We start from the raw sequence: 25527 nt of genomic DNA on the forward strand, positions 1-25527 counted from the left end.
CCGTCCTCTGGCTCCAGTGGCTGCTCGGATACTGTGTTCTCCCAGCAGAACACAATAAAGTTTAGGAAAAAAAAAAAAGTTTTTTTTATTTTTTCTAAACTGTACAGAGTTCTGCTGGGAGAACACGTGTCAGAACAGCCACCGGTGCCGGAGGCAGCTGCAGCGGGCAGGTAAGTGCAGGACAGGGGGGGAGGTTTTCGGAGGGGACACACACAAAATCACCGCAGCTGTGGGTAGTGCTGTGCAGGTGCTGGTTTTACGAATGTAACAGCGCATGCGCAGCACAGATTCCAGCTGCGGTAAAGTTAGAGTAGACAGGGAAAACTATCTATTTCCCGAAAAGCTGTCATCGCAAAAATGATAGCTTTTCGGAATAGTTATGGAGAGGAGGAATGATGAATTCAGGGAAATGGCACTGATGATCCCATTTGAATGTTATATATCTGATTTGTTTTTTAATCCATGTATATGACAGCTACATAATAGGGGTAAGGCGCAATCAGGGAGATTACCAGACTCTTCAGGGAGTCAGGGAGATTGCTGATATTTCAGGGAGTCTCCCAGAAATAGTAGCAAGTATGAGTTGGCAAGTATGCTTAATTAGTACTTCAGTCAATTTTATTTGACCACTTGTGCTCAACCATGGATACCTCTAAAACCTGAACTGTTGGGGTACCTTGAGGACCACGTTTGGGAACCTCTGAAGCTGCCTACACACTACGCGATGTGCTCACGAAGCGATATCATGAGCAATTTCCCTTGAACGCTCCCCGGCAGCTCCCCGACACGATGTGCAGCAAAAGCTGTATGATGTGTCATAAGATCTATCGTGCACGATCAAAAGATTTGCCGAACTTTAGACCGTGCAGGATAGCAGACAGATGCTTGCACGGATCAGGGATTTACGTGATGCATGCATCTGTCTGTAAATACATAAAAAGAAAAAAGGGGGGGTTGGTTCCAGCGCTTCCTTTAGATCTATGGGAATCTTGCTGTTTCCCTCATATAATTAAGAGAGAAAAGAATATATAGTGTAAACCTGTAATTACTGGCAGATACAAAATGGCGATGTATGAATCACACTCATCCTTTTTCCGTGAGTTTGTGGTGTTAGACCTATTAATCACCATGGTTCTCCAGCGGTTGCCAATAGCAACAGTGATGTCACCAATGGTCTAGCTTGATATTTTGGATTATGCCTGTTACCTGGTCAGCTAACAGGCATACTTCCGGCTTTTTGTACAGCGCTGACAACCGGTGCGGGACCTCAGAGAGGTAAGTTTAAATAATATGGGTGCAGGGTGTGCAGTGCGGGCCGCCCCTGGACGCGGGGGTTCGTGTGCACCGCACCCCCTGACATCCATTATAGATACTCCCCTGGCCCCATAGTAGTTCATATCATGCCGCACAGTGCCCCCAATTCATATTATGCTACACTATAGTGTCTGCAGTTTACATTATGCCACATTGTAGTTTCCACAGTTCACATTATACCACGCATTGACCCAGTTCCAATTATGCCACATGATGCCCTCCATTTCACATTAGCTGCACAGGGCCCCCAGTTCACATTGGCAGGCTCCTGCTCACTGCACTCCTCAAACTCAGCCATTTTCTTCTTCCCCTTGTGCTCTGTGTGCAGAATCTGCTGGAAATGATCTACTGCGATGTGGTAGAAAGGGACAGTCTTCAAACTACTTGTCATGACCTAGTGTGTTGTATACTCTATGTTGATTACACTAATGCTGTAGTGAGTAGTTTGCAGACTTTCCCTTCCTTTATTCAATTTAGTGTCACTGCGCCATTTTGCAATAATTCCGATGTCAACTAGAAAACAGGCCTAGGATGCTGCAGTTATTCGTGAGATCGGAGTCTGACTTACCCATCCAGGTGGCAGGGACAACGGCAACAGTAGCTTTTTGTATTGCTCAAAGGTGAAGAACTGAAAGTAAGCAATGAGTACAAATCAACAGAACAGCTTACAGACACTACAGCAAAGTGATGAAGACTTTATTATGTAATAATCATGTTCCTATGTAAATAATAAATTGTTAATATCAAAGATTCAAACCAATGCCATGAAAAGTAAGTACAGTGCCACTCTGTAACTAAAGTGAACGATGCATGTACTTTTATTAGCTGTTTCTCGAACCTCCTTCCTTCATTTTAAGTACACCCAAATAGGCCTTAGATAGCCTTGACTGAAAGCAGCCATGACAACACTAGGCACAATTTTGAATGATAACAAAAGAAATATGTCCGTGCTATGTTTTACCCATATTGTACATGGTACCAAACTTGTTCTATCATGGCTGCTTCCAATCCAGGCTATATACGGTTTAGTTGGGTGTTGCTCACAAGCCAGCCCTTGCCTGGATGCTACCCTCTGTATTGGAGAAGGCGTGCATGTAACTGCAATCTAATGGTGTGCTAAGCATATATATGCTAATCTTTAGACTTGCCGATATTTTGGGTCCCTTGATGACGTGCTGCAAGCTTAAGGGAGAAATTCAATTAGCCACCCTGATTACGGGGGGTTAATGTGTCTAAATGCAACTTATGGAGGCTATTTACTCCCAGGCCCTGAGCAGTTGTAGTGTTTGGTAAAATCCCTATTTTACTGTCAAAATTTCAGGCTTGCAGGTGAGAGTTACAGGTTTTTTTAAAGAAATTTTTAAAAGTGGCTTCCATTAACAAAAAAAAAACAATTTACAGGCATTTTTATGCACCCCAAATTCATCTAGAGCAGCGTTTTTCAACCACTGTGCCAGAGCACACTAGTGACCTATGGAGTTGCAGCGGCATGGCCCACCTGCACACTGAGTGTGACTGAGCAACCCCAGCCGATGAGGGACAGGATCGGGACGATAATGAGCTGGTTACTTTACTTTTTTCAAATGTGCTACTGTGATTGTGTTTTTTTCCTCTGGGGGCCTAACAATGTGTTTGTTTTCTTTCTGTGGGGACCATTTTGTTTTGTATCTTTTTCTGTGGGGCCCAATGAATTTTGCTTTTGTTCTGTTGGGATCATTGTATTTTATTTTTTTCTGTGGGGGGAAATGTGTGTGTTTGTTTTTCTGTGGGGGGCAATGTCGGTTGTTTTTCCTGTGCAGGGCCAATTTGTGAGTGTTTTTCTTGTGGGGGCCAATGTGTGTGTTTTTTTTTCCCGTGGGGAACTGATGGTGTGCCTTAGCAATTTTAAAATTTTGTTCAGTGTACCACGGGCTTAAAAAGGTTGAAAATCACTGATCTAGAGCATTTAATTTGCTAAAAAAAAAAAAAAAAAAGAAAACCCTTTCCTTCTATCATTAATAGATGCACTTTCTGGACTAACATCATGGCAAATTACCATGCGACCACTTGTTACAAATAGAATGAGCATTAAGGGGAAGTGATTATAGCCTGCTCAGAGAGCCACCCATGTTCCTTAAATGCAGTTTTGGGGAAGACCAAAGGGAGTCTTAGACTTAGTGTTTAATCAGATTGGTTATGCTATAATAACAAGCTTTTATAGACATCTTGCCTTCAAACTCAATACTTTCTTGTCATTGGCTTGAGATTCATTAGCATTGCCAGATTATTGTGCCCATGTGATAGAGCACTGGTCTTCATCCTGTAGCTCGCGAGCTACTGGTAGCTCGCAGGCTTAATTTTGGTAACTCACCTAGCTGCAGTACTGCCGAGTCAACTAGGAGGAAGTGACCTCTGACGTGTGCTCCCCAGTGGCATCGATGCCATGGGTGGAGCCACAGGGAAGCACGTCAGGTGATTGCCGCAGCCTCTACAGCAATCACCTGACATGCATCCCCATGGTTTCACCCATGGCGTCTACGCTACAGCAGAGAGAGCGACTCCTGTCCAGCCCTGCCGGAAAATCACACAGCGCCCTGCCTATATCTTTTGCTCCTCTACTGCACGTACCTCCTTGGAGCTGGTAATTAACAGTGAAATGTGCCTGTGCTTCAATTTTATTTGCAAAACTACAACCATATCACTAATATTTAAATGCATTTTTATTTTCTATGAAACATTTTTTTTTTTACATTTTCATTAAATTACTCTCAGTTGTTCAGTTATTAGCCAGATTCTTTTTTCTACAATTTTAGTAGCTCTTCAGGAGGTTTCATTTTTCTAAAGTAGCTCACACCTCAATTTACGCTGGAGACCACTGTGATAGAGTCTAGTCCAGCTCCTGGCTGATCACAGGGGGTATATTTACTAAAGAGTTTATTTTTCTACTTAACATGTATCTAGCACCTTCCAGAAGAATTTAATTGGTTGCTATGGGCAACATATCCACTTCTAAAAACTCTAACTTTAGTATATATACCCCTTGTATGCCAAACCTATACTTGCCTACCCTTCTGATTTGGCCGGGAGCCTCCCGAAAATCGTGTGCTGCTCCTGGCCCCCCGGAAGGCAGACAAGCCTCCCACCCCCGGCGACCTGTCCATCCCCCCCCCCCCCCGCAATTACAATATAAAGTCCGGCAGCGGGGATGGGCGGTGACGCGATTCGCATCATCGTGGCCCCGCCCCGTTTCACATTGCCATTAATCTGAACATTTGCCGCAACACGCCCCCCGCCGTGGAAGCCCGACAGCTCCCTTCCGGAGGGAATTAAATGTCGGTAACCGTGACCAAACCTTTGGCATTAACCTTGACCATGCATGCTGATAATTTTATGCCTTTCCGGTGTACTGAATAATGTGCATTGTCCCTGATCCCATGTTTCTTGTGTATACTGTGTACTGAATTTTGATCTGTACTTTGTACATAGTAATTCACCAGTGTAAAATTGCTAATACTCTCAAAAGGTTTACTAGTGTACTGAATTTGTGCTCGCTCTTCTGTTCACAGTTACTGATTCTTGTGCGACCTCTAGCTACTGCGGTTCATTAGTGACTATCAGAACAACGCAAACAAGTTGCATATACCGTCACAGTGAGTCTATGGAGTGAAGGCTGCAAAGGAGCAGAGCAGGTAGTTAGAGTAAAGGTGCATACACACGGTACGATCTGTTCAACGAATGATATCGTTTACAGATTTCCCTTGAACTTTCTGTAGTGCAGGACACACGATATTGGGTGTACACACTGACAGATATCTGTCAGTGAAGTCATCCTGCCACATCTCTGAACAGGCAATTCTTGCCGATATCGTCCAGGCTGACCTGCATGTACGGACCACCAAAGATATCGTTATCGTCCATGCAGGAGCGCGCATCGTTGGTCGTTCATTGCATACACACTGAACGATATATCATTCAACAATATCATTATCGTTCAAAGATATCGTACCGTGTGTATGCACCTATAGTGAGACTACCATATGAAAGAGTCAGCTCCTTAGCCAAGAGGTGCACTCTATCCTGTGAGGTTACCAGGTGATTACTGCATTTGTAATGAGGCAGCTAGCACTGGTGTTACATGATTCGCTTGTATACTAGAAACTTACTTACTGCACCTAAGTATTATGTCCTGGAGCGGAGGAATGTGAAAGACTATTTGAACTAAATTACCACATTGTTTGTTCAAATTAGATGGCATGGTGCCCATTTACTTCATCACCCGTAACTGTATACTACAACATTTGCTGTATCTGCACTACATATATATCACTGTTAAATATCCATGGTTGCTGAATTAACCCATAGGGTCCTGAGGAGGAAGAGAGGCTGATCGGCTGCTGTGTGGTTGGTACAAGAGAAAATGAGGAATAACTCCCACAACAGATCACCAGGAAAACAGGGGTGGGCAATAAGCAGCCCTCCAGCTGTTGTGTTCTGCGGGGCTGGGGTTTGCAGTTCAACATCTCACCGAGCTGTTTCCAGCAGCAGGTGACATTTGGAGCCAGATTCGAGCTGGGTGCGGCTTGCGGACCAGTGGCATAACTAGAGGAGGTTCAGTGGGGTACGTGCCCTGGGCATTGTCGGACCCGGTGGCTGGGGTGTGTGTGTGTGTGTTTCAGTGGACGGCGGCGCCCCCTCCTCCACCGGGTCTGACACTGGCACTAAACAAACACGCCGCTGTTGGGTAGTACATTTACTGAAAGTGAGTGTACTGCCCAGAGGCGGCGATGTCTGTTTTAGCAGCCAATAAGAGTTAGACAGACTCTTATTGGCTGCTGCACCCAGGGCTGGCAATGGGCTGGAGCTCACTCTTGAGCTCCGTCTTCCAGCTCCCGCAGTGGGTGAAGGGAGAGACATCAAGACATCTCTCCCATAGTTCCGAGTGGGATGGGAGGAGCGGATGGTGGCGGGCACAGGAGCGGGGATTCAGGTAAGAATAATTTTGTGTCTGTGTGTTTTATGTTTAAGAGGTACTACTGGGGGAACTGCATAAGGGGCACTACTACAGGGGACACTGCATAAGGGACAGCACTACTGGAGGAACTGCATAAAGGGCACTACTATTGGAGGCACTGCATAAAGGGCACTGTATAAGAGGCACTGCATAAGGGGGCAATGCTTAAGGGGCACTGCTACTGGGGGCACTACTACAGGAGACACTGCATAAGGGGCAGCACTACTGGGGGAACTGCATAAGGGGCACTACTATTGGAGGAACTGCATAAAGGGCACAACTACTGGGGGCACTGCATAAGAGGCACTACTACTGGGGGCACTGCATAAGGGGTCACTGCTTAGTGGGCACTGCATAAGGGATCACTTCTTAAGGGGCACTGCTACTGGGGGCACTACTGCTAGGTGCACTGCATAAGGGGCACTGCTACTGTGGACATTGCATAGGCATAACTGCTAGAGTGGGCATTGCATAAGGGGCACATACAGGGCACTACTACTGTAGGTATAAAAGTGCATATGGAATGGAAAGGAATGTTCCCAGATTGACGAGAAATTGTGGTGTGTCATTTTTCAGTGGCCACACCCACTTTTTGGCACATGAACCAAATGCCTGCACACAGTTACCATTTTTCATCTTGCCCTGGGCGCCAAACACCCTAGTTATGCTACTGCCGGAGGCCATTTGAATTTGGTGCTGGCCATGAGCCAATTATGGCTTGCGGACCACCAGCCAATTGAAAGCAGCCGTGGTGTCTGACGTCAGATGCCACTGGGCAAAGAAGTCAGTTCGGCAGCGGGCGGAGGATGCAGATTTCATGGGAAGAACTCTGCCGGCCCTGGAAGAGGCCAGAAGACGCTGTGCTCAAGACAGAAGAGTTCCGGCGGCGGTGCCACTGGCCAGAACGGCCAGTGGCAGAAGAATGCGGCTGAGGATCGGACAGGTAGGCGACCATTAATCCCTCCCTAGACCACCAGGTTGCTGGTCACTAGGCCCGTGGGGAAATTAGGCCACTGATAGGGGGGCGGCATTTCTTCTCTTGCCCTGGCTGCCAAACCCCCTAGTTGCGCCACTGGCTGTAATCCATCAAGCCACTTGCACCGCTCAAACGGACTTCACTCTGCAATTATCATGGCAGAGTGGGAACCCTGGGGTGTGCACAGTAGATGCTTGGTTCCTGCTGTAGCACCCACACCCCCTGTACCCATGGTATTTCCACCATTGGCATAACTACAGGATGTCCCATGGTGGTTACGTGCAGCAAGAAGAGCAGTTTAAATAGTTAATGCCAGGCAGGAACACCAAATAACACGCAAGGCTCCAACTTCATGCGCTAACATTTTACTAATCTGGTTGCAGCAGGTTTTGGAATTTAGTTGTATTACTCAATATTGTATCAAAAAATTAGCTCTTTGGGGCAATATGAGATAAAACTGGGTGACAAAAATGCTTTGTGCGCTAAAGTATTTTTTATTCAACTTTTTTTTAAAATTCATGTACAGTACTTTTACTAGAACTGAATACCCATATCTATGCAGATATTTACAAAGTTGGCCAATGTTTTTATAACAGGGCATGCGTCTGCGATGGTTAGAAAAACGCAGGCGTGCCACAACAATTTTATAGGAGTGTCGGATCCAGCGACTGCGTCTTTGTACGCAGTTTCACTGGTGCCGGCTTCTTAGTTCTGTCGTCCATTCTGAGTGGCCATAGGGTTACTCAGACGGCCAATGATCGACCAATGCTGCGACTTTTTACTCAGGTGCTTGGATTTGTAAAGCAGCAGGTGTGAGTCTTAATGCATTTCCCTGTATTAAGGATTAGCATACAACTCTGAATCAAGCGACCCATAGTCCGTCTTTCGAAGGAATGTTCTAAAAACGGAATATTTAAAATCAGTAGTTCTACTGGTAAGACAAAAAATTATATTGAAACAATTACAATTTACCATTATTTCATATTTGCTAAGTATATTGTAAAAATATGACTTTGGGGCTGCTAAAAACATTTATAGAGTCATTGAAATTATTAAAGAAAATAAACAGAATTCTCTCTATTAAGAGCATTACTGTATAATCTAGCCTAGCCATAATTACATGTTGAAACAATTATTAAAAAAAAAAAAGGTTTAAAAGAATTTCCAAAAATAATTGCCCTTACTCGAAACCTGGAAGTAACTTCTCAAAATATATTGGGTATTTTTCTTATACTACAATTATAGAGAGAATTTTCAGGAAATGTTAAGTTTGTTGTATCTTTGAGTTTGTCTTTAAAGGTTGTTTTGCTTTTGTATAATTATGTGTGTTGAGTGATTTGAAGTCACGTGGGCAAGCTAGTGCTGAGATATTCATACAAGAGAAAATTCTATAGACGTCAGTATGTAAACATTGTGCACTTAAAAAACTTCTGAGATTTCGTCTTAAAGAAGCAATGCAGAGGTCAATCGCTGCCTGATACAATCTTTGTGTAAAAAGATAGGCCATCAACTTCAGTGATGCCTAAATATAATCAGTCTGATAAAGTTCATTTGCTTTATTAAAAAAAAAATATTCAAATGTGCTCCCCCCACACCAAAAATACAATTTAATCTGGAAATATACAATGTAATGTCATATTTTTTCGATAAACTGATGATCATACCACAAGACTGGCACTAAAGGCTGCCCAGAGCTTTCCCTGCCTTGGCAACCACAGAAACATGGTGGGCATGTCACATATCATAAGCAGTCTGCCAGGCATTTGCCATCAGTAAAATGGCAGAAGCACTAGCTATTTATGTGTGGGGCTGCTGGGAGCGTCCCCTAGGCCCTATATCTTTCTCTTGTGCCTCTGTGCCATGTCTGCCTACTAATTATTTTACATGCCCACCTCTACAAAGCAAAAACTGTACAGACCCTAGAACTGAATAAAAGGGGAGAGATTTTCAGGGCACAAAAAAGAATCATGCAGCCACTCTAGTGAATCACCTAATTCTCAGAAATAACGGTATAAAGAAATGGTATAAGAAAAAAAGTGCAAAAGATCAGCGCACACTCTTAGGTTATTCAGGATGTCCGGCAAAATGGACATCCTGCCAGGGCCAGTTAAGCTGCATTCAAGGACGCAGACACTGGCTTCGGCACACCCAGAAAACAAGGCCAACATGCACCTGTTTTCTGGACAGCTTCCCATTGCCATCCCCAAACGCCAGCAGTGAGTCAATCATGTTGCAGCTTTTGGGGCACTGCAACCAAAATTGCAGGATCAGAGCTGCATATACGCAAATCATTAAACATCAGAGATTTACATAAATATTGGATTTGTATAAATTTCTAAATCAGACCCTGTGTTCACAAAGGTAGAAAAAAAAAAGTGCATCCCAGAAAACCAAATTTAAAAAAAAGTGCAAATGTCAATTGAGAATCAGTGCAGACACAATCTGAATTGAATGGTTACAACATAATACCAATGGGCTTTTGCAAAATGAAGACAGAAGAAAATTGTTTTATTTCCATTGGACTAAAAAACATCAGAAAAAAATATTTATCTAAGTGATAAACAAAAGTTGTTTTTTTTAATGTTTTTTCTGTGTAAGTGTTTTAATATATTAGTTGAGAATTTTACATTCATTTTAATAGGGTTTCAAGCATTGGTGCTAAATGTAGAGAGGTACATGTAGAAACCCCATTGAAATTCGTGAGCATTGAATTTATTTAATTTTCCTTTTTTTTAAAAAACACTGTTTTTGTATGACTTTTTTTCTTTTGAGGTTTGGAAAACTAGTGACTTTTGTGACAATTCCCTTTTACCAGATTAAGGGGGGTATGTATCAAAGACTGGAGAGAGAGAAAATTGTGAGAAATAAAGCACTAACCAATCAGCTTCTAACTTACATTTTGACAAGCTATGTTTGAAAAATTACAGTTAGGAGCTGATTGGTTAATATTTTTTCTCTCACAATTTTATCTCTAATCAAGCTTTAGTACATAGGACCACATCCAAATAGCCCCGAACACTGTTCGGGCGCTAACTGATCCCCATGATCGGCGAAAAACGGGGATTTTTCGCCGATCATTGCTGATATTTTTTTTCTCCCTATCCTATTATTTTGGAAATTCAAAACTATAGGATAATTCACTCGTTAACACATAGGAGCCGTGATAAGCTCGCGGATCTATGTGTTCTCGCCCTTTTTTGGGCGAAAAAAACGCCACTTATCGTGGATCATTTTTCGGGACACATCAGGTCCCGAAAGAAAACCCTGATAAGTGCCGTTGTCAGGCCGACTTCGGGGCTAATTGGATAGCTACAAGCGAGCCCCGGGCGAGCTAATTAGCCGCGGTAATTTACTGCAGCTAATTGTATATGACCCATAGACCCATAAGTGTAATGACTTAAATAATTAAAATTGTTCTTTAGTAGTTTCCCCCAGTGAGTGGAGATACAGGTAAAAGGCAAAAAAAAAACCATACAGTATATATTGGGGGAATAAATGATTATATGGTAATCATTACCATGGTTGCAGATTTGATCCTGCATTCAAATGAGAAAAATATGCACACATTACCAGTAAAGACTGAAATAATTATTATGGTGAGATATAAAATAAAACACCATGTACAGGGCCAGATCAAGGTCTGCTGGGGCCCCTGGGCAACAAAGTATAATATATCAAGATTGTTATCAATCCCTATAGAAAGTTAATATGGATGATATATAAAGTAAAAAATAAAATACAAAAATGGCATTAATGAAAAGACTGAACGACGCATGATATATGTTGTTTGGTCATTTGTGAATTGCACACTGTGGCCCTGATTCAGAGCCGGACGCTCTGACAGAGCGCTCGCTCTGAATCAGGGCCGTCCTTCCTGATTTTAGAGCGGCCTCTTGGCCGCTCGCATAGCTGTGGGTGACCACCCACAGCTATAGCGAGCGGCCAAAAAGATGGTCGCGATGGTCAAGACCATCGCGACCATCGGGCTTGCGATGAGACCCTTGTGGTAGGGTCTCGTTGCCGCAAGCCCTGGAGTGCTTTCGGCTCTATTAGAGCCGCGAGCACTCCCACTGACATCACTTGTGATGGCGTGCTGTCGATGGTGAGTGACAGCACGCCCCCTTTGGTGGCCGTGCCAGGGGCGTTGCTGCCCAGACGGAGGCGTTCCCACGGGAATGCCTACCGTCTGGGGCCGGCCCCACTGACATCACTTGGCCGTCGCTATCCGGGTCCCGCGCAAGCGCACAACGGAGCCGGCTCCCTCGTGCGCATGCGCACCGGGCCAACATCGACCCGCTTGCGAGCGCTCAGCGGGTCTGAATTAGGCCCTGTGTATGCACTTGATAGTTTGCCCGGGAGTTAAAGGGAAATCGTTGACGACATCACATGGTTTGCAAGTCCTCTAGTGTGTACCTAGCATAAGACGCATTTTTGGAAAATAAAACACGCACTGAGAGGGGCCCTGCCTTGTGTTCATTTGACCCTGTCTTGTGTTTCTATTATGAGTGCCGTCTGTTTAAGGATTTTATTATGTTCAATCACCATGTAGGAGTTATAGGACAGCACCAGGACATTTGAGTATTGTAGGAGAGTGTCGCTGATACAATATATATTATATAACTACGACAGAAAACTATCAATACATATATTTATATATATTATACACATAGCCCCCCCTGAACTTCAAGCAAACGTAGTAAACTGTGGTATTTCAAATTGTACCTGCTTAATATATATATATACACACACACACAAGGTATTTCCTTTAAGGAGCATAGTGAGCCCCCTGGAGAAAGAATAAAGCGGCACTCCAATGATGAAAAAAGGCAATGTGTATTAAGAAATCACATGATACACCAAGTACGTCGACGTTTCAAGGTCTCTTCGGACCAGTGTACTTTTTTACATTGGAGTGCCGCTTTATTCTCTCTCCAGGGGGCTCACTATGCTCCTTAAAGAAAATATTTTGTCTATATACTTATCAAAGGAAGGCACAAAGCAATAGGACCTTTTTTTGGGGTTAGTGACAAACCATAAGCTGTATATATAAACAAGTTTGTATGCATTGCATATACAACTATTATCTATGGATATATATCTATAACTATATATCTCTCTCTATACATATATATGCATCGTGTATATAGATGTATCATGTATCTGATGAAAATATATAGAGACATATATATATATATATATATATATATACACACACACACTGTATATATAGATATATAGCTATATCTAGTAATTCTCACAGGGCAGACAGCCAGGGAACAAACACAGTGAGATGATCTCACTGAGTGTCACTTGTGACTTGCAGCAGGCTGGCAGCGGCTGACTAGACTGCCTTCGAGGAGCGACAATGAGTGAAAGGGCACCCTGGACGTCTCACTCACGTTGCAGCGTGGCAGCAGCATCACAGCCTCAGTCATAGTCTCACGGGATGATGATATCATCTCGTGAGATCCCGACTGTGGACCAGTTCCTCGGCGGCCGCTGTAAGAAACAGCTGAGCCGCCGAATATAGACGCCTAGGTAATCCACTGCACCGAATCAGCAGCGATTTAATTGTAAACGTAGTGGGGGAAGTGTGCCAATATGTGGGGGCCCTCTCTGTGTGGGAGCCTCGGGACGACCGCCCCTTTCTCCCCACCTAGAATCCGGCCCTGACCATGTACAAGGGTAGCTCAATAAGTAAGGTAACAAGACCTCTCACATGTGTAATGTTCTCTATTTCATTCTATTTCACCAGGCCAGAGCTGATTCCCCTCACGGCTATTAGACTGCGCCTCATATCAGTCATACTGTTCCAACACCAGTTGTAAGATGGCGGGGCTGACGGAAACATGGTCAAACATTGAGTTGCGTAGTGCGATCAGATTTCTGCATCTAAAAGGCACATCAGCAGCTGAAATTGATCACCAATTTGTTGAGGTTGACGGTGATAATGTCAAGTCACAGGTTTTGTTTGGTGCGGGGCCTTTGATAACGGCAGGACTGACCTTCAAAACGAGCAGCGATCCGGCCGGCCAAGCACGTCCACCACAGATGACAATGTGTGCCATATTAAAGGTCTGATGCCACAAGGGTTGTGGCCACTCAAAAATTGGGGTGTGACATGCCATCGTTCTTGTCACTCTGGGAACATTCCTTTCCATTCCAGTTTGAATCCCAGGTATGACTGTATTTTAAGGAGAATGTGAAGTAGCTTAATAAACTTGGAATTCACAGGCTTTCACTGTAGTAGCAAATGGCTCCATTGGTAAGGTGACTGACTGCAAAGCGTGAGGTGCTAAGTTCGAATCCTACTGTAGGCATGACTGTATTTTAGACTAATAAGAATGTGAAGTAGCTTCATACTCACAGTCTTCCCTTGTAATAGCAGATGGCTCCACCACTAAGCTTTCTGACTTCACAGCATGAAGTGACAGGTTCTAGTCCCAATTATGACTGTATTTTGAAATGTGAATATGACTGAATGGGAGGAGATGTGATCAGACGCAGAGAGGAGATTCCGGGTCTCACAGAGCAGGAAGCTACATTGCCCAGGGACATTTCTTTTATAATAGTAACTTCTGGATACGCTGCTCTGGCTGGCGTCACCCCCCTCTGCTCGCCCTGACCTAGTTACGCCACTGGATATTGCCGACAAACTAAACATCTCAGTGGGTACTGTGCATAACATTGTTCATGAGCAACTGGGGTACAGGAAATAGTGTTCATGCTGGGTACTGAAGCAACTCACAGAGGTTCACAAAACCAATTTCTACAGGCAATGAAACATGGGTTCATCATGTGACACTGGAGAAGAAGCAAGCATCCATGACAAGGAAACACTCATCGTCCCCACCAGAAATCAAAACAACTCCATCAGCAAAGAAGGTCATGGCGACCGTGTTTTGGCATCACAAGTTCGTGCTTCTTGTAGATTCCTTACCAAGGGAGATACTGTGAATGCTGTCCACTATTGTGATACATTGAGCTGGTTGCGTAGGGCAATTCATTGAAAATGACTTGGGATGCTGCGGACAGCCGTCGTATTGCTGCACAGTAACACCAAGCCACATTCAGCCTACCGCACATGTGAGTTGCTAATGCACTATACTATTGGGAGGTACTGGACCATTCTTCCTATAGCCCTGACTAGGCACCGAGTGATTTCCATCTCTTTGTACCACTGAAGAAGCACCTGGGTGGAAGGCAATTTGCAACCAATAGTGAAGTTCAGCAATCTGTCATGTCCGGGCTTCAGGCTCTTGAAACTGATTTCTTCAATGCCCGGATAGATGACTTGGGACCTGATTCAGACCCAGTCGCTAGTTGCGGCCGGTCGCACCTAGCAAATGCAAATTCAGGTTAGTGACAGCATGGCAGGCGATCGCACGCCAAGGCATAAGCACTCCCACTATGTCTTGGTGAGCGATCACACTGTCACCGTAGATGCCCATTAGCGTGTCTTTACATGGCCACTAGTGCACGTCATTTCCAGTAAGTGTCTTAAAACATTTGTACATCGAGGACCATCGTAAGCGTTCGCAGCGCTTGTGGTTGACTCTACCCTCTCGCAAGCACTGTGAGCAATTCAGTGTTAAAAATAACCAAGTGACGTGTGGTAGGACGCATCTTTGCTAATCATGCACACCCACAAAATTCAGTTTGGACACTCAGACAAGCCTCCGTTCGCACAATCGCTCCCCCGTTACCACCCTCAAATGGTACATTCTGTCACTCAAAGTAGTGGGTAGTCTGTGTACTACGAGTGCATGATTTCCCATCGCTGAGACTGGCTTGCTCACTGTGAATTATACGCATGCGCAGACGGGCGACTATCGGACAGTGCGAGCGGCTGCAGCTTCGCGACCGGGTCAGAATCAGGCCTTTGGTGTACGACTGGAACAAATGCTTAGACAAGTATGGGGCCTATGTGGAAAATAATCTGTACCAAGGCCATACTATTGAAAATATATATATATATATATATACATATATATAATGTGTATAAGTTAAATAAATTTAAGCAATGAGAAGTCTTATTTCCTTATGTATTGAACCACCCTTCTAAAATGATATTTCTATAAAAAAAATACCCAACTGCTAAAAACACAAATATTCAAATGATATAATTTTCAACCGACTTTTGCTTAGAAAATGTTCCTATCATATCTACTTGTTTGCTGGAGATTTGAGCTGATAAATCTCAGAGGAAGTTTGAATGGTTTGAGCTCTCCCAGTCCACTCTCTGTATATACACACTAGAATAGAATTTGGCATGCAGGTACCATTACAGCGAATTTTTACTTTGTAGAAACAATGTTGCTGCACTCTACAAAATAATGGACAATTAGTGCTGCACAGAAGCTTTTAAAACTGATTTTCCGGGTATCAGAGAGACATTTGCAAATCTTATATTATTAATACGAAAAGTGTTCATTCAGAAATGTATAGCGAGTGTCTTTAACCATTGTATATCACTTAAAAAATATTTTGCGTCATTTCACTTAAAATGTACATGACATGTTAAGTATAAGTTGGTAAAAAAACAAGAACCTAACATTTTACACAGTGTAAATATAGGTGTTGTGAAATGCAAACAAGCTTTACAATAAACAAGGTGTTGTCTTAAATGCAATGTGAACTGCGAACATTAAAGTGAATACAGAAAACCTTGATTGCTTCATATATTCATAGATTCCAAAAATCTTTAAGAAACAACCCTTAAAACAAGCATGCTGGGAATATATTAAGATCAAGTGGAGAGATTGCCTCAGGGGCTGGCTCCAACTACACTGAGAAATTGTGTACAACTTTAGAGTGGTGGTTCAGCTGCACCTTCCAACACTTCATCCATATTGGGCCGGATTCTGAGCCGGATGCAGTGGCGATGTCAGGCGCAGATTTTCTCTTCTTCATGCATCTAAGTTGCACTGCGCATGCATCCAGACAGCGCGCGCATAGAGTCAGAGTTGCATTTGAGGTGCACGGGAGATGTACAATCAGTGAAATAGTGAAATATTTGAAAATGTATTTTGCGTTGCTGGGTGGGAATGGGATTGAAATGCCGCCGGTTCAAATCCTGACAGCGGATGCCTGACAGGAGGTGATCCCGACGGAGGCAGGTAAGTATTCTAACCCTCCCCTGTCCCCGCCCCCAACCATCCTTTAGTGGTGCCTAACCCTAACTTCCCCCCTAGTGCCTAACCCTACCCTCCCCCTAAACCTCTCCCCCCCTACTCGCACCCTAAACCTAACCCTCCCGGGGGGGGTTGCCTGAACCTAACTCCCCCCCACGATGGTGCCTAACGCAACCCCCCCACTAGGGTTACCTAACCCTAATCCCCCCCCCCAAACCTAACCCTAACCCCACTAGAGTGTCCAAACCTAACCCTTCCCCCCCGTGGCTAACGCTAAGGGCACCCCGGACTTATGTTTGTTTGGGCTGGCGTCTTCGGCATCAGGATTAACATAGGCGTCAGTATTTTGATGCCTATGTTAAATCCCTTGACGGGATTCTGCTGTCGGGACTGAGACCGACGGCCGCATAACTACATAACTACTCCCATGGGTGGTGACAGGAAGGTGGCTTAGCAGACACACAGAGATGGACTGCCTTATGGGCATGTTTAGGGTAGTGTAGTGGGTGTGTCACTAAAAGCGGCTGAATACACATACGCTCAACCACTCACATAGGAGGCCATACTCAAACAAAGAAACTGTGCCAGCTATAGGACTGGTACAAGTATCAAGATAGTGCTTCTAAAGATGCATCAATTGGTATTGCAGATGCTGACAGTGAACTTATCTGTCCTTGCAATGTTGGACGCATGGATGTGCACCAGGGAAGGGTTTTGCATAAAGTCGAAGACATGTGACCGGCAAGAGATGGAGACACGGACGGCACTGCATCCAACATAGAATAAGCGCCATTATCTGCTGATATTAAAAGACAACTCTTTCACTTCTCCAGCCAATATTATATCACAACCCAAATTATTCTCTTGTACTGCTCCGTATAGTCTGGATTTCCATTCTTTTTAACTGGTGTCAGTTGGTAAGTACACAATAAATATTAGCTGGTAATAATTAATTGCATTGTTAAAAAATAATTGTAACGACCCATCTCAAATGGGTTGTTTTGCACCCATTGCTAAGCATGTATTTTCTACATATTTATTATAACATTTGTATCATTATAAAGTATATCAACTAGAGATGTGCGGGTACCCCCGTGTTTTGGTTTAAATCATCGTCGTGTTTTGTTTTTTTGTTCCTACAGTCATTAACATTAATTTCTAGTCATTTCCATTGTGACCACCTCACAACTTACAATATTGTTTTCACCCATATTGGCCTGCACCGAGCGGACTGGCTAAACTAAGTGACAGAGTAGCGGCACAAACATATGGCACTTTAAATATAATATAATATAATATAGCACATCTAGGAAACATAGTGGAACTGCAGTGGCAAATAGGATGGCAGTTTAATATAAACTATACAATGCTATAGATTTTTTTCATTAATCAAGAACTAGATCAGAGGCCTGAGGCCAGCATAGTTAAATAGAGGTGGAGTATTTAGTGGAAACCTGGTAAGCATTGATTCATTGATTAGTGTTATTATACCTATAAAAAAACAAATCAGAGAAATGGAAAACACTTAAGAAACAAGCATCCAAAATGGATGGCATTGCAATATAAAACACTGTAAGGTACAGTAATATACACTGTCAAACACACACATCTTGGCAAAGCCCATAATGAAAAATGTGCACGATGGAATTTATTAAAAATGACATGCACATTTTTTACAAACCAAGCAGTTAAGCAACAAAGACTGCCACACTTGTGGCTAAAGTGCTTGGTTTGTTTGGGCTCCCACAAAACAAGCTACCAATGGGCTTAAAGCAGCTAAGAGTGTTGTTAATCATCTCTACATGGCTAAGATGTAACATCATGATGTTTTAATACACAAGTTTTATATTATACATTTTTGTAGCAGTGCCTGAAGGCCCTGAACACACAACAGACTGCCTAGCAGCGCTCGTAGTATAAGGGTGGCACCCTGATGACGTTATAATTAAAATATATATATTTTATTTAAAAAAAGTGTACTTGGTTAGCATAATGTCAGGAGCACATAACTAGGAGAGGGTTTAGGAACGCAGGATAGCAGGGTTATGAAGTCAGGATTGCACTTAGACACCCAAGTGTCAGGAGCACATAGATAGCAGAGGGTTAGGAGCTCATGATTGCACACTGGTAACAGTTTGTCAGAAACCCTGAAATTGCACATTGGTAGCATGATATCAATAACTCACAGAGAGTGAGAATTATAAAGGCCATGAAACAAGTTTAAGTTATTAACTGCTAGGGAATGCAGCATGTTTAGTTATCTGCTGCAGTGCTGGAACAGCAGCAGCAGAAGAAACAGAAGCACCTCAATTGCAGTATGGATTACAAATACAAAATCCACATTCAATAGAGACCAGGGCTTCAAGCCCTGTCACTTTCAATGTAACATCAAAAATTTAAGATCTAGAGATCAAAGTCTGAAACTTTTATGTTACATGCACCAGTCAGCCACAGAAAACTAAAATGGTAACCTGCCCCATATTATTCTCAACAAAATATATAGGTAAATAAGAAAAACTGTTTGATAGAGCCCTTTTTTACAAGTCTCCTATACCTAACAATATAATCCTATACATAATAATATAAGGGAGCTTAACAAAGAGTGCAACTTACAGTTTATAATATACCACTGGAACCAGAAACAGGTGGTCTAAGTACATTAATTTTCCTCTTTTCAATGACAAAGAGTCACTCATTGCTTCTACTCTTTGCATATGCAGCTCCCTTTGAAAAGAATCTTTCATTCATTTTCACTGTTTATTCATTGCATTTGAAAATTAAAAAAATGTATTTACATTTTCTTTCGTTATACACACAAATTTACCACTACATCTCATATCACAATATATAGCCATTGTGGGCTCTTATACATAGCACTTGGTTGTCTGCTTGCTGCCATTCAGGAGACAATGACTTGTAATACATATTATCAACTATATATATATATATATATATATATATACATACACACACACTTATTGACAGGGGATCTGTTTGGAGGTGCAGCCAAGTTGATAACACTATATTGTTATAATTGTAAATCCCTATTCTAGCGCAGAGGAAGTGTATTTTCTTTAAGACGACAATATTCCATCCATCTACACCAATGGTGTCAAACTTGTGGCCATCCAGCTGCAGTGGAAATACACATCCTAGCATGCACTGCCACAGTTTTGCTATTAGGGCATGCAAAAACTGTGGCAGTGCATGCTGGGATATGTAGTCTCACAGCAGCTGGATGGTCATGAGTTTGACACCCCTGATCTACACTCTTGTATATCGAAGAGAAAATATTTTAAGGACACAGATGTCTACAGCAAAAGAAAGACCTACGTTTATAGGAACATTGATTTATGGTGAACACCAACATGGTTATTGAACAATTATCGATGTACAACTATGAATTTATCCATTCAACACCTCTGCATCATGTGCTGACAAAGGACTGTGTAGTTTCATGAAATTTTCTACTGGTTTGATATTATACTGGATACTTTATTAGTGTATATATATACACACACAGTATAAAACATATTGTGGTCACACTGTCTTTTGCAACCCAATTTCCCTTATGTAAGTAAATTTTTATCGGCTTACCCCCCAGGTGCCCATTAATTAATATGCTTGAGTGTGTCTCTTTAAGACAATGAGCCAGTACCTAAACTCATGAAGAAGTATAATGTGTACCTAAAATCTGTGGGATACCTGGAGCTAAATGATGTGGAGCAATGCTCATATTTTTGGAGAGTCAATGTAGGGACTGACCAGAAGGGAAGACCGTGACGTGGTTGGTCAGCTTGGTAAACTATTGCAATACTTTGGAACTAACATTCCCTGGAATTAAATGAAGTATAGTTTGGGATTTAATGGTGAGTGCTGAGTATGTATGAATTTTTTTATTTAAATGGTGTGGTTACATAGCACAAACACCGCAGTTGTTTGAGTGGTGTGGATCCTGCTGTATGTAAAAGTTCCATGATGGTGGCACTCAGAATGAAAACACAGGCAGGCTGGATTACCAACGTTTCAGTGCTTTATGTGTTACATTTTCGTCAGGGTACTCAAACAAATAATTAACAAAACACTTATTTAAATACCCAGAGGACCGTCCATGTAGCCACGGTTATGACTAGAAAAGGGGGCTGCAGGGGACCTGTGACGTCACATCCACGTGACCGGCGCTAAAAGGGGGAGGGGCAGGTATGAGAACAGGGGGCCAAAAGTGTCCCCTCGTGGGCTCGCAATGCTTGCCATGCTTCGGGCATGGTGGCTCGCTAAGCTCGCCACAAATATTTATTCCCCCTCTATGCCCTAATGGATGGTAACACAGGAGCAGTCCAGCCTCCTGCAGCGGTCATGTGGTTGATACATCACAGAGGTCCTTTAGCCACATAGCATCAACCTACTGTAGCCACCCACCACGGACTCCCGCACAGTGTAATGACGTCATGGTGTCGCGTCGATCGGGGACATGGAGGAAGCTAAACACCATGTGATCTACATTGCCAATGATAGATATGGTGAGGTTACTAGGCAACATCGTATGCACATCCAAGCAGCAGCTGAGAACAGCCACTGCATATAGTTATAATGAACAAACTTCACTAATGTATTAACTAAATATGTAAACATCGGCACACTACACAGAGAAAAATAAACAGCGCAATGTTGAAAAAATACATTTGATACGTTAGATCACTACAAATAAAAATAATATAATAGGCAAAAGATAAAGACATAAAAATAAAAAAAGAGAAATTTTATAGGAAACATGAAAGGCCAAAATTTTCGTTTAACACTTTAGGGTGTCCAACTTAAATATTCACAGACTCTCAGCTCTCAGTAACATTAATGAATGGTCCCCTCCTCTAAAAGGATTAGGGATATGTTCTATGATGCGATAACGTAGTGTGGCCAGATTGTGTGTAGCCTCACTAAAGTGTCTGGCCACCAGCTGATCGCTTTGTCCAGATGAAATAGCAGCTTTTTAATGGATGAAAGGTGCGCTCCGTTATTTGAACCTTAAGAACTTGCTCTCTAGGAAGATTTATTACTTCTTGCTTAATTGACAAGAAGTGTCTTAAATTCGTAACTGCAGTGCAAGAATTTATCCACAATCTCAGATAGAGAGTGTTCCATCTTGGTAGGGTCTCTGGTTATTCTGCGTACTCTAAGTATTTGAGAGTATAGAAACCATTTTTTTTTAGGGGAATAGGGTGATGAATTGATGCCAAAAGTAAATTAGTTCTATCTGCAGGATTTTTGTTTAATGAAATGACAATTTGCCCATTATTGTTTTCAATGTGGACATCTAGATACTGGATCTGCTGTTGATAGACTGAAAAAGTAAATTTAACTGGAGATAACGTGCTGTTGTGGTGTTCAATCAAATTCACAACCATGTCAGTGGTGCCAGTCCAAACTAATAATAGGTCGTCTAAATAATGAGTATACATCAGTATCTGAGAACTGACAGATTGGCGTTGACCAGATCCTGTTCAATGGAGAACATAAAACAGTTAGCAATGATAGGGGCCACACAGTACCCCATCGCGCAACCTTGGAGTTGCAAGTAAAACTTCCCATTGAAGAAAAAATAATTACATTTGAGTGTTAATTCGAGGAAGGTCAAAAACAAGTCAATATCACGCCCCTTATATAAGGGATTGTTGGTAATCAATCTCCAAACTGATACTAACCCCTGGTCATGAGGAATGCAAGTGTAAAGGTTCTCTATATCTATAGTACACATTAGGCATCCTGTAGGAATATCTATAATTCTGGCTAATTTAGTTAACAACATGTTGGTATCCTTAAGATAACTAGCATGTGCCTGGACATGTGGTTGTAACAAATTGTAGAAAAATATAGATACTGATTGGAATAAAAAACCTCTGGCCGAGATTATAGGCCTGCCCAGTGGATGTGTACTATCTTTATGTATTTTAGAAATAGAATGCAGTAAAGATTTGATTGGATGCGTAGTGATCAATGATTCTTTCATTGTGGGGCTGATCAACTTATTTTCCATTGCATTTTGCAGGATGGTGTCAAGTTCCAACTTGAACTTCATAGTTGGATCAGAGTCCAGTGATTTATAGGTATTAACATCACTCAGCTGTCGGTCTAATTTAGCAGTGTATTCGCTTAGATTTTGGATGATGATCCCACCACTCTTGACAGCGGGTCCTGATCGTAATCTCAGGACATTGACTCAGAGCCTTCAACACATTCCATTCCCTTTGGGTGAATTGGAATGTGTAGTTTTATGACATTTATCAGCATCTTGTACATGTGAGTCTCCATAATGAGTGTATGTCTCAACTGACGCATTTAATGACAGAGGGTCAAATGTAGATCTCTCTTTGAGAGAGGCAGGAATTTGTACAGTCGGTGAAGCAGATAACTCATCAAGGTTGTCTTTATTCAGAATGAATTCTCTTAAATGAAGTTGTCTACCCAACTTATAATGTTCAATTTTCCATAGGAAAGGGTCAAATTTATGGGTGGGAAACATTTTTAATCCTTTAGCAAGAACCTGAGATTCAATTGGAGTGAGTTGTCTGGATGATAGATTAAAAAGAGCCTCTGTTATTTGCATTTCAGTAATGGAGGATTCTGCCCCCTTGCGTTGTCCCCTGCATCTGGTATATCATCGTAGGCGTATGCAACTTGTGCTCAAGTTTTGATTTCTAAAGGGACATGTTGAGATGGTTCGACTTCACCCACTGACAAGGTCTCATCCCTAGAAGTCTCAGGGCCTGATTCACTACGGATCACATTTGCAGCAGCGCACGCAGATTGCCCGATGGTGCGTACTGTGCATGCGTATGTACTGCAGTGCGCGTGCATGAGTTAGCATTGCAAGCGCACTGCGATCAATTATGCAGATACAAAGCCATCGCAGATAGAGAGATGAGACATCAGAATTTGGGGGTGGTGACAGGGGAGTGGTTGGAGAAACGCAGGCGTGCCTGTCTGTTTGAACGCCATTTCCTGGTCTTGCATAAATTAGTCACTGCGACGGCATTTGTAGTTTGAGTACTCTCTGCGTACGACGACAGTTACAATTTCTGAGACAGGTCAGACCTGCTGTAATTCTGCGTGAGGGTTCGATGTTACTCAATGTATACGCAGGGCTGTGAGGTCTTACGGATGTGCGAAAGTGTTAGTGGGCGTCTCTATGCCGGGTGAGCAGGTGCAGACATTAGCATATCTTCGCAGCAGAACGTAATCGCAGCTTCGATCGCAATAGTGATCCGTAGTGAATCAGGCCCTGGGTTTCTAATCCTGATCTATTGAATATTGATAAAGGATGTTTCCTATAAGTCCATTGTGATTGATCGCCATCAGTCAGCCAAGGGTATATCTGATGACGAGCATAATGGTTTTTCACTTTACCCATTTTATTTATTTTATATGCAATCAAATCCTTTTTGTATTTATCCAGCTGTAATGAAAGCTTATCATAACAATTAACCAGGGTGTTAGCTGCGAGTATTACAAAATACTCTATTTTCACCCTGATTTCAGATAACTCACATGTGACTTCTTCAATAACAGCCAACATCAAATCAAATTAACATTTGTTGAACATTGAAGTCCATTTTTTGTGGCCTATGATGTGTATGTTTTTAATTTGAAATCCACATGGGATCTTATTTTTCCTAAAATAATCGGATAATGTAACACCATGATAATAGTAATCCATTTCGCGGCGCTTTAATTTCAACAACTCATGATACAAATGTACATTGTGTGGTTTACCAACCACTAATTTTAAATTATCCCTGAATAAAATAATACTGTGATCTGAGTCAGAGAAGCTGTAAGTAACTCCATGAGTCTATTCAACTCTCGCGTGTGAGCCACTGGTTGCTTCATCTACTTCACCCAACATGTTTAAAGAACTAAGGTGCAATAGTAACTTCTACTCCAAAAAAGTGCTGGTGCTGTGCAAAAAATATTTTTGGAAAATTGCAGTTGATTGCGGAGAATCAGTCAGTGCAAATAACAAAAACACGAGCAATGGTGCAAAAAAAGTGCTCACAGTCCTGACCATGTAAAATTAAATATCAGAAGATGCGCGCTAAAGTAAGTCCAAGACAAACTGAAACATAAATAGTGAAAGGAAGAGGCACATATAGATATATAGATCTATATACTATAGTTTTTGTTTTGTTAAATATGCCACTTAGCAATTAAATTGACATTATTAATTTGCACACATACACACACACATACATATATGCACATATATACAGTACATAAAAACAGGTAGGATCCAGGGCCATCTGTCCACAGGATAGTGACTCAATTAGTTGATAGTGATTTATGATGCTCAAGTGTAGTTCCAGAATATACCACCCATAAATGTTCGATTGTGTCAGATCTGGTGACTGAGGAGGCCATGGAATATGAAAGATATGAGTCATTAAAGCAATGGGCGACCACACGTGCTCTGTGATTGGGAGAACTTTGGAGACCCATTTGCCATCAGAAAATCTATGCTGCAATCCATGGCAGGAAAATGCACCCCACAACAGTACAGTTACAACATTATACTAGCACCACTGAACTTGCAAATGTTCTTTGCCACGTGTGATGAGTGATAAATGCACTGCAGTTCAACTACGATGTCTAGCACTGTAGAGATTTCCTTGGACCATTTTTAATGAACTAGTTGCAAGTTGGGTGCAGACACACAAGAGCAGGGCCGGTGCAAGGTTTCTAGGCGCCCAAGGCAAAACTTCACCCTACCACCACTGTTCCCCCCAAAAGAGGTTAAACACATAAGCAGGTTACGTGTGTCTCATGCATATGTCACTTGTGGAAGAGGGACACAGACAAAGTGCGGGATGTACCAAGAATCGCATTAGCGATGCGGTACATCCCGCCTGTCTTCAGGTACATACTGCGGTTCATTACCGTGGTATGTACCAAGAATATCGCAAAGGACAGTTCTCCCGATAAGAGCTGTCCTTTGTGGTGACTCCAGACAGAGAGACTTTTGGGTTTAACATCTAGAAGTCCCTCGGGCCGATCGGAACCTTCCCAAGGGGGGAGCATCCTGATAAGAAGCCCATAGGAGTTATCCATCGGGACGAAGCACC

General features: G+C 42.5%; 1 protein-coding gene across 2 annotated transcripts in view; it reads right to left on the minus strand.

Annotated features, from left to right (window-relative positions):
- SLC25A21 (solute carrier family 25 member 21) overlaps positions 1 to 25527 on the minus strand; it is a 536964-nt gene that overhangs the window by 104432 nt on the left and 407005 nt on the right. For both annotated transcript variants that reach the window (XM_088471286.1, XM_088471285.1), the window contains one exon: positions 1883 to 1942. In XM_088471286.1, the coding sequence (XP_088327412.1) occupies positions 1883 to 1942 (60 nt within the window). The remainder of the gene's footprint in view (positions 1 to 1882; positions 1943 to 25527) is intronic.

Source organism: Taudactylus pleione, unplaced genomic scaffold (assembly GCF_031769625.1).
Source record: "Taudactylus pleione unplaced genomic scaffold, aTauple2 ptg000113l, whole genome shotgun sequence".
NCBI lineage: Eukaryota > Metazoa > Chordata > Amphibia > Anura > Myobatrachidae > Taudactylus > Taudactylus pleione.